The sequence below is a fragment of the Pocillopora damicornis genome, chromosome 9 (assembly GCF_964200805.1).
Source record: "Pocillopora damicornis chromosome 9, jaPocDami1.2, whole genome shotgun sequence".
Lineage (NCBI taxonomy): Eukaryota > Metazoa > Cnidaria > Anthozoa > Scleractinia > Pocilloporidae > Pocillopora > Pocillopora damicornis.
In genome coordinates, this window is record NC_142678.1 from 9,720,452 (window position 1) to 9,734,932 (window position 14,481).

General features: G+C 37.4%; 1 protein-coding gene across 1 annotated transcript; it reads right to left on the reverse strand.

Moving 5' to 3' along the window:
• Positions 1-998: 998 nt before the first annotated feature.
• Positions 999-10,869, reverse strand: LOC113675942 (uncharacterized). The gene is made up of 7 exons (XM_027192543.2): positions 10,735-10,869; positions 10,397-10,501; positions 7,336-7,622; positions 5,240-6,095; positions 4,880-5,011; positions 3,206-3,392; positions 999-2,465 (listed from the first exon to the last, which is right to left on the reverse strand). Exons 1-7 carry the CDS (start codon positions 10,828-10,830, stop codon positions 2,287-2,289), a joined length of 1,842 nt encoding a protein of 613 aa, XP_027048344.2. The 5' UTR covers positions 10,831-10,869; the 3' UTR covers positions 999-2,286.
• Between the last annotated feature and the right edge of the window lie 3,612 nt (positions 10,870-14,481).

Sequence of the window (14,481 nt, forward strand, 5' to 3'; positions counted from 1 at the left end):
AGCATGCTTCTCTAAAAAGACTTTAGAATCTTGATTAACTACCCAACACCAATGACAAGAAAACTGCAAAACACCTCAAGGGTGCATTGTGAATGGTGTTAGCAACAAACCCTGTAGAAAACTAGTACAAACATACCTTTATGAATCTGGGCCCAGTTGTAAAGAGTGCAGATAATGCTCTCCATCAGTTAAGTAATTGCAAAATGTACTATGCTATTCTCCAGATACAAATTTGTTCAGCGGGTAGCATTATCCACCCTTCAAACATCCAGGGCCTAATTGATGCAAGCAACAAGCCCTAACTGATCTAATTGGTGCCAGCAAGATAACCCAATGAATCTGATTTACGCAAATAACATACCTCTTTCAATGACCAAGAGTGGTCTTTTTTTAATAAGGGAGTGAGTTTCTAAAGAAACTATGGTGCTGTGTTAGGGGCAGAGTATAACTAGATAAATTGGTGTTATCAACTGGGTTACTAGCATGATTTGGCCAGTGTTGAGAGTTTCAAAGCTGAATTCCAATCGTAAGCTTACATTTGGGAACATCAGCTTTCAAACTCTCAACAGTGGCCAATTTACATTATCAACTAGTTGATAGTACCAAATTACCAGGTTTTTTTAAAATTATTTTTTACCCACATCATCATGTTCAGTCATGTACAATGTCAAACTGACTATGAAACAAGTTTACTTCTATAGTTACAGGCTTAAAGCCATAAACCAGACATGGATGACTCCTGTGCATTATTAGCAACTAAAAGAAAATTGGGAAGGTAAGGTTAAGTTTTTCTGAAGCTTTCCCAGATAGAGTCCAATTGGCTTCATCTAATTTGAAGGCCAAGTGATGGAGATTGCCAAATAGTATGTAACAGGCCTTTAAAAAGAAAAGGCAAAAAGATGGAAAATGTTCAAGTTGAAGGTTTATACTCCTAACAAATAAACAAACAGCATCAAGACTTGAACATACTTGAACATAGCTAAACAACAACAAACAACTCAACGAAATAATGCGCTTTTATTTTTGGAACATTTCCATTGGAAGATGTCTGGATGTATTCAGCAGTAAAGCAATAAGAACTAGCTTAGAATTTTCTCCATACAAGCACTGCCTCCTGTCACGTTGGTGGTTACACATGCTATTCTTGTTGCAGACTTATCTACAGTCAGAAAGTGCTTCAAGAGCTGGACTGCAAATTGATGAACACTTGTCATGGATGTAACAATATGTTAAGCTACACTTATTTGCCAATCTTCAATGAGATGAATTATTTATCACCAGAAACTAAGTGTGCAGAATAATTATCAGAAATGATTAACCTGATTTGTTTCATTAATGATGGATGACATGAGTAAAGTTACCAGGTTGGGAAGGTGGTGATTAATGAGAAAATTTCATTAGTCTTCTTAGGACACAAATAAGTGAACTCTGCTTAGAGCAACACAAAGTTGCACTAATTATTGAAAATGTTGTATCTGCCATGTTTCCTTTCATTTATTCACTAGTAAGAAACACTTGGCCTGCCAAGACTCCTTTTCACCTTCCCCAACCCATTGCACAACTGTGACTTATTTGTTGGAACATTCTGGTGCATGAATGGAATGCATGAAAGAAGAAAAATATCGGTTGCCTGAGTAAGTACAATCTTCTGCTATAAAATGTCTGTTGCCTAGCAACACTGACACACTGAAGCTAAGTGTGGGAAGTTACATTCATAATTGTATTCAATATCAACCATTCCAACACCCTCAGTGTTCTTTACCAATTCTTTCTCAAAATGATTGATAGACATAATTGATGCCTTTATCTTGCTAGCTTCAATGCATTTCTTGAACCATAAATGTGGAAAAACACTTAAAATCCAATTAGTTAGGCAGTACTTTACACTGCAAGGTTCACTTGCTTTGCCATATAAAAAATTCTTTCCTCCTTTGACTCCTGCTTCAGTCATTCTTACAACTAAGTACATGTTGCTTGGAAACCCAAAGGAAAAAACCTGAAGCACCATTGCCAAGCAGAATTTCTCTATTACCAGATTACTGTTCCCATAATGCACCTTGATTCAGTTCAATTTATAATTGATTGCAAACTTGTCACCTTTTTTCAATGCAAAGGTCAGGGGTCTTGTGTTGAGGTTAGATCTACCAGATTTTCTCCACAATGTTGGAAGGTTGATGATACTCAGTAGCACTGAACCAATTTATGCCACTGGAATTAATTTCCAATTATGTGAAGCACTTCAAGTATAGTTGGGGGATGAAACCATCTAAATGTATGAGCAATCTGTCAAGACACATCCACAATGACTTCCTTGGATATCACAACTGTGTTGTCAACATCATTTGAAGTGTTGTCATTAACTGCAGTATCACCAATGACAAGCTGATTAGCACACCAAATGATTGTACGGGTTGCACGTGTGTTTTGTGTCAGTGTCTTCACAGCTGATATTAAGGCTGAGAGTTCTGTGAAGGATTAAAACAGACAAACAAATACATAAATAAATAGAAATAAATGAGAAAAATCATGATGCTTATCATTACATATTTATGATGTGGGTCAACAACTGCAGTAAAAAAAGCTAACTTGGATACAAGCTTGTATATGGCTTATCATAGAAACATGAGCGAGTCAGGTTTTTTTTAAGCATAAGACACTAGGATAACAGATAACAAACTCAAACAAGCTAATTCTGATCTTCCATCCACAAATAGTTGATGTAAATTACTGTACACAGATTTAACACACTGGCTCATTCCATACAGCTATGTAAAAATGGATGGGAATACCATTAGTACCAATCCTATTTGTTCACAGTTAAAGGCTATTTGCAAGTAGTTATTCTGTAGTTGTACTAGCCTTGACGTTGTTACCAATTGCCTACCCTGAAGTTTTCAAGATTGCATTTTTTGGGGAAAATTTGCGGTAACCTGTTCCTAGAGAGATTTCACTGATACTATTTATTCAGAGTCCAATGTTTGTGTTTTTGCTTTTAATTTTTAATGGCTTTTTTTTAATTAAGTGGCTTGTTCGGAACACTTCAGTCTCCAATCTGCTCAGTGATATTGTCTACTTCCATACTAGATAAAGAATTTACTAGATTCCCATTAAAAATTTCATCAGTGGGTCTTCCTGGCTAACAGTCCCTTTCTTGTTTAACTTCAGAGTTTTGAAGTCTTTCTTGAAGGAATTAAACTGACAATACCTGTAATATCTTGATTCCGTAGAGAACCATTCAGCCTACTTCTTGAGCAATTACTGCTACTAAGTTCCTCCCTCCTACGATTCTGCAATTCACGAATTTTATTGTGCCACAGATCAACTCCCTCACTAATGCTGACATGGAGAGGAGAGTGACGAATGCGTTCAATTCGTCCAACTAAGGCTTCAACCTAAACAGCATTTACATAACAATTCACACATTACAGAAATACAATTAAACAGCATAGAATATTTCTTTACTAACGGGCATCATTCTTGCTTAATAACCCAAATATATACATGTGTACACAAATATGTATGTAATGAAATAATTAGCATCTGCTTTAGTAATTATAAAGGAGGGATTTCCCTCTTGCTGAAAGGATATAAGAGGGTGTCAAGGGGGTCAAGCTATATTCACCAAACGGCATTAAAGAAGCCAGTTAAGCAGTGAACTCTTGATAAAATAGGTTTAATCAGTAAACTTAAGAGGACATTGGTCAATTAATTTGTATGATCTTAAGACTTTTATGTGTTGCGAATGGTCTCCTATTGCAAGGTAAGCCATGGTTAATAACATACTTCTGTGCACCATATTGTGCAAGAGACCTTTTCAGTATGCAGCCACATGTTTTGAATGTGGAAGAAAAAGTTGCTCCAATCCTAATGAACATCCACTTCCAAGTGACCAAAATGCTGCCATTTTAAATAATTAACTTAGTAGTGATATCACACCACCCAACCTTTCAACCTTAAAAATTGCAAAAACATACATGAACCAAACAGGTAAGAAAGCAAATGTATCACAACTAGAAAGTGTTGGTGATACAGTGATTTTAGTTTAGATTAAAGCTATATTTTACCAAAAGCGAAGTTTTTTCTTTTTTGTTAATTGGTACTGTAAATATATTTGCAAAATTCAGTGAGTTGTAACAAAACATAGTCTCCTGGTCTTCGGACCAGATAGCACATGGTTGAAGTAAACATGTTCCCAACAGGAGTAATGGGAAGCTTGTCACATGCTAAAGGAGATTCACAGAAAGAAACAGAGCAAAAACACCCTTTACAATTATCATGCTACAAATGATGTCAACTAAAATAAACCAAAATGGACAGGAGTCATCTTTCAATCTCCTACTTTGACTGTCTACAGAGATAATATCTCCACTTTGGTACTAGTTGATCATCTACTCTGATCATTGTGTTGAGAGTAGTCTTAAAAAAAGACTGTTTCAGCAAGCTGACTCACCAGAGTCATTATCTTGAGAAATTGTTTGTTATAAGCTGAAGTGAGACTCATAATTACTAATTCCTCAAATTTGCCTTAATCTTATAGGCTGCAAGAACACTTCTGAAACTTTATTTTAACACTTGAAGGGATACTTTCCAAATTTTGAGATGCCTTCCACCCATTCAATGTAATTTTTTATTGCTGATGTCTTCAAACAAAGGTTTAAAGGTGAAAAGTTCCCATCATAAGGGGTTTTCATGCCACCAACCTGGTACTAGCCCTCTCTAATAGGGTGAAGTTCCTTGACTGATAGCACAGGAATAAAGAAAAAGATTCAGGACTCCTCTTTTGGACACTGGTAAATCTGAACAATGTTCTTTTAGGGAAATCAATTACACAGCAGTCACTTTCCCTTTAACAAACGACTGCTGAAATATGTACAAATACCTTTGCATGTTCTCGCAAATGATCCACAATTAGCTTGTCCACTCTAGATGGATTAGGGGGAGGTCTAACATTTGTTGCATTTCCAGATGAGAGTCTTCGCCCTGACCATAGGTGTGAGATTTCAGCCTCAGCCTACACAGACAAAAAGAACATTTCAGTTACAGTTAAAACAAAATGAATAATTATCTTACATGCACAAATCTTGCAATGCCTAACTATAATCTAAAATAAAGATGTGTGACAGACTGAAGTGATAAACATGACTTTACATTTAAAAAAATTACACTGAATACAGCGTTTAACATGTCACAAAATACCCAAAAGGAGAACCATTAGGTGAAAGCTCACACAAACAAGTACCTTTTTTCGCTCTTTCTCTAGACACCGCAATTGTTCATAACACTCTTCAAGTCTATAGTGCAGCTCACTTGTCAGTGGACTCTTAGTACGATGTAAAATCACATGACCTCCAGAATGTCCATTTGCATCCCTTGGCAAAGAGCTTGGAGGAATATGCTCTCTGCCTGGTGTATGTTTGAGCCATGACCCTCCATTCACATCATAACTTGAACTAAAATGCTTTGGAGCTGAATGGCTATGAACTGGTCCTGGCGGTGAAGAAGGGGACATACTGGGTGAACTACAGTAATGGTGGCCATTAGTTAAATTTAGAGACTGTGGGCGTGTCTTAGGAGAAGAAACAAATTGTGCTAGTCCAGGGGCTGAGCTTGGGGATGGTTGAGAACGACGACTGGAGCCATTACTTGAATAGTAACCAGATTCTGAAGAGTTCCATCCCTTGCCTCCTGTAGATGCATCTTTAATTGGCATGAACATAGTTGGCAAGGTGTCTTGTGAACCAAACTGCTGCCCAGTTGGGGATGGGAAGGGAGAGAGTTCATCATTATAACCATTCACAGTAGGTGATGTACTGCCTGATGAATTGGTCAGAGAACTTGCAGGAATTAATGGGGTTGAGGGAAATGGAGGGGTAGTTCCCAGTGAAGAATTTGTTAAACTTGAGGGTGGGGACAAATCAACTGGAGACAAAGGTGGGGTGCTATGGGCAATCACTTCTGATGACCAGATAGTTTGACCAGGAAAAGAACCAAAGTTTCTAGCTGCTGCATTACTGTGATTAGATGTTGATGCAGGAACTGGAATGGTACCATTGGGTACAGCTGAAAGGGGCCATGAATGAGATGTGCCATCAAAACTGAAACAGACAACAAACAAAACTTGAGGTGGAATACTCAAACCCATAGCCATACCCATATTGTGTGATTTTGAGATAACGGAATCCTGGGAATCTGTAACAGATATACTGTAATTTCCAGTCGTTTACCTGCATGGCCGATTACCCGCACCAGCCAATTATTGCATACAGCGAAAAAAAAAGTCAACAGATTGCCTGCACTGGTGGATAACCCGCACATTATGTTATTCAACTTTTTGGTGGTGAAAACGTGACATTAAGGTGATACATTTCGGTCTTTTAAAAGTTGTCTGATCCAACTTTCGAAAACTTGAAAGTGTCTTTGTCGAGTTTAAAGGTCAAAGAAATTCAGATGTGTGCACAATTCTGTGTCAATATTGGCATGTACTTTATTGATAAGATTATACAGTAAAAACACTAGTGGCCCATGCCCAAATCTCAACATTTCATACTTGACAGAATGCGAATTTGTGGCCACATTTTGTGCGAGTGATCGTTCAGCATCATGTTGATTTGTTGAAAAAAAACTGGGTGAGTATTAAAACTTGAATTATAACGTACTGTTGGCAATTTCTGAAAAAAAAAAGAATATATCCGGTTCTATTGGGCCTAACAAGTCCCTTAAAACAGGTGAATTCTCTTTAGCTCAAGCTAGTGTTAAATGGAAATTTGTTACTGATGCGCCAAATATCTTTGGATTATTTTTGTCACCATCAAGGTTTTGTTTTCACGCATGCTGATAACAATTTGTTCATCGCGCAACTAATTATGCATGAAATAAACTCGAGTCAGCATCATGTTTTTGTGCCGCTTTGCGGCACTCTTAATACAATAAAATTCATTTAAGAGGTGGAAACACATGGTGGTGATAATTTTTTTAAATTCAACTACCACTAGATTTTAAAATTGTCACATAACCCACACCTCCCTATTACCTGAAGTGGCACACGTTTAATGCAAAATCAACAGATTACCCGCGGGTAAACGACCGGAAATTATGGTAACTGGCTACCCAAGCAGGCAAGATGGGGATTGCCTGCTTTCATTCCATGCAACCAAAAAAATGTTCATGGAGAAGACTTACAAAGTGCATGTGAAAAAGGAATTGAGAAAAAAACAGGCATGTGATTTGTTGTTGAAAGCTTCCTCTGCAACCCCGTATTTAGTCACTTGTGATCCATGTAGGTCACGCACACTTAAGGATACTATCACGCACAAAAACTTCTAAGGATTACCATACCTATCAGGATGTATCAGAGAAAGAGGTGAGAATGGCTCTACACCTGGATTTGCTTCCTCAATGCTTGAAAAATTAAAAATGCTTTCATCCTCAAGAACTTTAGAAACAAGGTGAAAAGCTATGTGGTTGTTAGATTGAGGGGTTGTAGGTGTCCTGGGTTCTTCTGGAGGGATTCCACAGCTGTTAGCATGATCTATACTATGTGGACCATTCATGTAGGGCTGTGGGACAATCACATTATGCCTTGCAGCCTTCAAACTGGTAATATTTCCACCAAGATTAAAAACCTATAGGAGGCAAAAACAATTGGATTTCTCAACCTTAGTTTAAATCAATTATGGTAATTGTGAAATCCTACTTGTACTGTATCTACGTACAAAACGTAAATTAGCCACCGTAAAGGAGTGTTAGCCCTTCGTCAGAGCGATAGACAAAGGGCTAATGCTCAAAACGTCAGTTTTTTACCCTTTACGATGGCTAATTTACATTTTCAACTCAGTTGTTAACACTAAATTACCTGCTATACTCTCTCACCAACGCAACACCACAGTTTCTTTAGAAACTTACCCCTTTAAAAGGTAGTGGTCTGTTTGAGGGGCTAGAATTTTCATCCTTATCAACCAGATCACAGATAGGAAAAGAAACACTACCACTAAAATTCTTCCTGATTGATAATTTCCTGATCCTGGCACAACACAAAGCCAAATAGCACTACCACTCTTAACTTGATTTAAACCTGCTTGTATCAATCATATAGCTAGAGAATTTATTGATATCCAACACAAACTGTCATATGAAATCCTTGACAACTGGTTCAGAATCAAAGAAATTACGACCTTCCTGTGTTGTTCAGTTGGAGGTGTTTGTTAGATTTGCTGATGCTTTTACTTGGTGATTTATCTGACTACAAACTTTGAATGCTTTTGCACCTAGCCCATTACATTAACCCACAAAAAAAACAAACAAACAAAAAAAACCGCAAAGGGGTATGTTAACTTGTGTTGAGTAGGGAGACATGAGAGAAAAGTGTGAATTCCTTAATCAATAGAATTTTGAAATGGGATTTGCCTTTGGAACCTTGCAGCTAGAAACTTGAAATGACTCAGACTCAATTATTCCTGTTATTCCTAAAAATTTTAGTTGTTGGTATAGTTGTTGAAAAATCTTCTCTTTTGTAGTGTTTAATGGCCCTTATCATCTTCATGTGTTTGAATTTCCACAAGAAGTTATTTCTTGAATAACCTTAACCATTACAATTTCTTCATATGTGATTGGTGCATTATCTGCTTTGTTTTTCACAACTCATTCTGTACAATTGTAATTGGAAAGTGTAATCGGGCAAGGTAATTAAGTATTGGCCACAGAAAGAGTTGTAATGCTGATGTTTCAAGCATCAGCCCTAGGTCAGAGTAAAGCATAAGTGAGCATAGAGTAATTAGACAGTTGACTGTAATCAGACACTTGTAATTGGGCAGTTGAAGTAACCAATCATACTAAGTCTACTCAGCCAAATCCACTAATCACAGAATTAACCACAATAACCATAGCAACAACCACTTATCCTAACCAAAAAAAGCTTAGGAATTTCCCAAATGGAGAAATTCAGTTTCCTTTGACACTGTCTCAACCGAAGATATCTGACCTAAATGTATTTAGTATTTTTCGGAAACTGTAATGTTTATGATTAATAAGTAAGAGGCCTTCTTCTTGTCCAATTCTGACTGTAATCATACTTGTGCTTGACAAATTGGACTTCCCCTTTACACTAGTCTAATTTTGTTAATCCCTTGTATGATTACAGGCTGAATTGGACTCCACTTGGTCCTATTACCATTATTTATCATTGGTTTTGTGGCCTATGGGTATAGCTGGAGAATAATGCCCTAACACCAAGCCAATAAGGGCACACTTCACATCAACCATGAGCACCAGCAATATCATAAAAGTTGTTATGATGAGGGAGCCTTTTAATAAGTAAATCTACAAAAGTGATTGCCATTTGACTCAAACAAGTCCAAGAGAACAAATCCAAGAAGGACAAGATCACTTCTGAAAACTCCCCCACCAAGGGAAATAAGCCTCTAAAGAAGAAGAAATTCGTTGAAATATACGACAGCCTTTCGATGCACTTGAGTAAATTGACAGACTTCGAAGGTATAACAGCTGAACTCCAGATACCACAAAAAAAGATTAGAAAATAATAGGGATTTTCCATCATCGATTTAAAACTTTGACGATGTAGTCCAAAATAGGAATTATTCAGACGAAACTATTTTTACAAATAGATCTCTCGCCTTCAGATTCACCGAATCTATAATTAGAATAGCAATGACCAACAGAACACGGAACGTATATTACGTAAAATTATGGCTAAAATCCGGTCGGAACTAACTTCAAGATGAGTATGATTTTTATTTCCATAAATATCAAAAATTCGGTTTTTGAAATATATCGTTACGCCGGGTGAATCGAATTGGAGAAAAAAATATGTCTCAGGGCAAATCCACACTGAACCAACAGCCCACAAAAACAAGTAAACCATACATTTTTTTTTCGTCAAATAAATAACTTTATCACAAAGAGTAATAACGTCGTTATTTACGTGAAAAAGAATTTCCCTACAACGAGAAAACGGCAAACCGATGGGTAAGAAAACTTGAAGGCTGCTATCGAACAGATCTGAGCGCAATAATTCTTGTGTTAGCAAACGCTTGCCGAGTTTCGAAATTGTAAGAACTCAGTTGACTGCTGTCTCCAAGGACTACATTTTCGAAAATATAGCTGATGATCATGTCGAAGTGGGCAATAGCATAAAGAAACCATAATCTTCAAAATCTTTCATCTCGTGAAATTCGGGGAGCATTAGATCGTTCATGCGCCGCTACTTGCTTCTTTACAAACACCGACCCGGAACGGAGCCGAGCGGCATTGGCTCAGCTTACATTGTGACCCGAAAGTAGACGCTTCACTACTCAAATCATGTAACTAGGAACAGTTGTGTTTTCTTGCAAAAACGAATTTCAACTCCGAATATCTAATAAAATAAATACCTTGTACTTACCCTAGAATGTTGTCCTTCGATAGTTGCCCATGTCCTGTTTGAGCGACCCAATGTTGAATTCAAGTTGGAAGGGACAAACGGCTTGGCAGCGGGGTTCGGGACAAACTGGTAACAATTCCGAAAAAGGTGTGAGAACTAGAATTAATACTCAAGAAATTGTGCAATTCTAAAAAGGGCATGAAGAAAGAAAAACACAAAAAGAGAAAAAAAAGCCAAATTTTCTGTATGCTAACGCTCTTAGCGAGAGTGGCACAATGGCTCCCTCGTAGTTTGCATAAAAAAACAGCTTCCAGCTGCATCAATGGGACAGTCATGAAAACTACGATGCTAACACAAACCTTCGTGTTATCTTTCGATGTTTCTTTGCCAATTTCGCACAAAACTGCGTCTTTATGTTCATTTTGCCCATGGTCTGTCTGGGCGGAAAACGCCATTACTTCTCCATAATACAAGACTCTAGAAATCTTCTCATTCTCGCCGGGAAATCGATTGGTGGAAAACAGGCACGTCATTTAATTCCGCCAATCAAAACTTTAGCCGCTGGGTTCGTTGTTTGAGGGTGGGGAGGGTAAGGGTGAAAAGTCACAGCAAGAAGGAAGCGAATGAAACTAATTAATGAAAATCTCTCAACGCTAGTCGCTAGATTTATTTCACAAAATTGCATTCCCTGAGCATGGCACTTTTTGGTGAAACAAAGACAACAAGGAACAAATGAATAGAAAGTTTCAGCTTTAATATCAGATAAAAATCTTATTTCATAACCCGAAATTTGTTGACGAAACAATGACATGAAATTAATCATAAAGCTGGTCGACCCAAATTATTTCGGGGCCGGGAAATAGGTAACTTGGTTCCATACGATGGTTATGAAACTCAAAGGGATCGAGGGGAAAAAGTGAAGAACAAGACCTTCCCTTGTGGAAAATGTGCGATATGAACTGTCGCTCTCCCTTCAAAAAGGAAGGCATTCCGAGCTTTAACCATCGTTGCTATGGAAATAGCATTCGTCAAAAAGTATAGAAAAACACTATAGAGTAAAAACGGAACTATTAAAACACACAAAATAGAAAAAGAAAAGCCTCGAAAGTGACCATCAGATCTTGCTGAACTTTACGGGAAAGGTTCTGTGTGACCAAGGCTACTAAACGTATTACTAAACAAAAGGCTTAAGGTAGTCCGGCGGAAACTGGCTTATAAGTATGTGAACTGCTTCATTGGCATCAGCCTATCGCATTGAAATCGGGTGCGAGTCTCTTCCCGAAGAAGGCATCTTTTATGGAATAATGGATCTGCTCTGACTGTGCTCTACCTCAACTGCCTGACTTTTTTGAACGTTCAGCAGAAAACCGCTTGCAGACTGAACTGGCTCTGAGCTTTCTGCATAGATCGAGACCTATAGCGAGGATAAGTCGGCAAACTTTCTGCATTGCCCCTAAAAGAGCTAGTAGTACGAGGAACAAAGTCCTTGATCAACAGATCTTGCTTTTAGAAAGTCAGTTTCCCGTTGTTTCACCTACTGAACTGAATCTGATTGGATTCTAGTGTTGAAGGGTACTTATTTAGAAGAGTACTTTATCCACCTTAGAGACATACTAAATTGGGTTCTTTCTGTAGTTCGACGAGAATTGACTGAAAAAAATATGCCAGAGAATCAAAGAAAGTATTTTAGTTGGAGTTTGTTAAAGACAAACAGATGCTACATTTCAAGAATGCAATAATGTGTAAATAAATTGAACTAAAAAAATTTTATAACAGTTATTTAGTTGGCGACTTCAATTTTCCAGAAATTAAGTGGCAGACCATAACACCCACTCATGGATTTCTGCTTAAGTCATTTAAAGATCTACTGCATGATACCAAACAGACAACGCTTCACTTCGTTGTTAGAAACGAACAACGCTTCTGGTGTTACTCAAACATGTTTCACTTCGGGCGACTTGACCGGTTAACCAAAGGCTGTCCCGGCTTGGAAAAGAAAAATTTACAGAACTCAAAATATCGATGGAGTTTTATTATAAAAAGTTTAAAGAAGTTGTTTAACTTTTTTTTTTCAACTTAACGCCAAAAAAACGCATCAAGATGAATACAGACCCCCTACTGGATTTAGATGTAAAGGAGCGAGAAAACAGCTACATCTCTAAGTCCAGTGGAACCCTTTCCCACGTTAAGACAAGCGAAAGCTTCTCGCTATCAAACGTCTCCCGAAATTTATTTTTTCCCGATCTTCTATTTTGAGAGTCCAAAATGGCAGCCACTTACTCTTCCACTTTCGTCAACGATAGCCTGCAAGCTGACTTCAGAGGCACCGCACGACCTACTAAGCCGCAGTAACGAGATGGCACAAGGAGAAAATAGGTCCACAATGCGTACATGTGTCCAGCGCGAGATGATGTCTCACCTACTCACATTTATGTAAATGACAGACGCTTGATCGTAAAACAAGTAAAACGTTATTCCATATCTGAAGCAAGATGTTACAACAATGTTGTAAGTGCAGTCTCTATTTTTTTTTCATTTTCAAAATGAACAAGAAGTGTATAAGTTGCATTCAGCTACAAGTTTTTTTGAGGGTTTTCGGTTGTAGAGCGAATGTGCTGATTAAAATTGAGTACAATCTAATTTCAGCAGTGCATAAAAGTGTCTCCTGGAAACAGGAACAGAATTACAAACATTTTTCACTCTCGAGGTGAACTGTTTATTAATTGCAAAGGGTGAGTGCTTAAAATGTCTGCTTTAGAAACTCTTTACAGTGGCCAATTTACATCATTAACTCAGTTGATAAAAACAAATTATCTTATTATAAGTGACATAACAATACAACAACTGACACAAGAATTGTGGCCCTTAAACAGTAGACTATAATAGAAAGTAAACATAACATCATTGTTTTGCTTAACTTTGTCCTCGATCTTGAGCAACCCTCATCCAACATTGCTCAAAGTCTAGTGAGGTCATCACATGTCTTAACATGGAAAGGCACCTCTGTAATTTTTACTATTTTAGTTTGTTTTCAAAACTGACTTTTTTAATTATGGAAAATTCAACAATTTCTATGACAACTGCCTCATCTGAAGATATTTCAAAAAATGGGATATTCAATATATCCAGAATTTCCTAATGGAAAATTGTAATAAAACTGACTATCATCATGTGACTCTTAAGCTTGGACGCAGCACTTTTCTTTGCATTTTTCCTTTTCTGGGTAAGGCTGCAATAATGACACTTCAAGATATTGAAAGCAAACCATCCATCAGCTATTTTCTAGCTACACTGGAAACAGGAGAGGTATTTTCCAAACTGAGTGATACCAATAATATTTACAGTGTACCTTTGCCTTAGGGGTTGTGAAACAATCTAGAAGTTGAAAGGGTTCAGCCATAGGTGGGGTAAATTCTGATGATTCTGACATGTTGCAGTCATCAAGGGGTGTACTCAACATCAATCTCTCTGACTTACACTCTTCTTGAACTCTGAAATTAGAGAAAATGTATGTTTGCCATCCTGAACACTGATAATGAAATTCTCCCTTAGTGTCACTTTTACTGTTCCAGTGGGATCAGTAATATAGTGGTCAGTTTTCTCCTTCACATCATTGGCTGTGTTTACCTCTTTAGTACCACCTACTTCACTGATCTTTCCTTTTATCACAAAAAGTTGGTTGTGGTGTACCGCAAATAGTTAGGCAATATTGTTGGTTTCTGTTTCTTCAGTATCAAGAATTTCCAAAATGTTGCCCATAAAAACTGTCTTTCAGCCACAATGGTGTTATGTTTTAAAACTGCATAGCTTGACAGGGCTGCCTGCCTTACTCCTGGCATCTAGGCTACTGTGTTTCTTGGGTATGAAGCGTTTTTGTCCTTCATGCACTTGTTAAGATAATGTTACGATATGTAGCATAAGTTTGTTATAATCCTCGAGTGTTAATGAAATTAGTAACTACTGGAACAAATGTATCTTTTCATGGTAAAAGGGAAAGTTGTAATATAAATTAGTTTATAAAAAAATAGTTTCTTTCTCCACTAGCCTTTTAGTTGATAATGGTAATAGGACTGAATGAAGAACAATTCGCTCTGTAATCATACAAG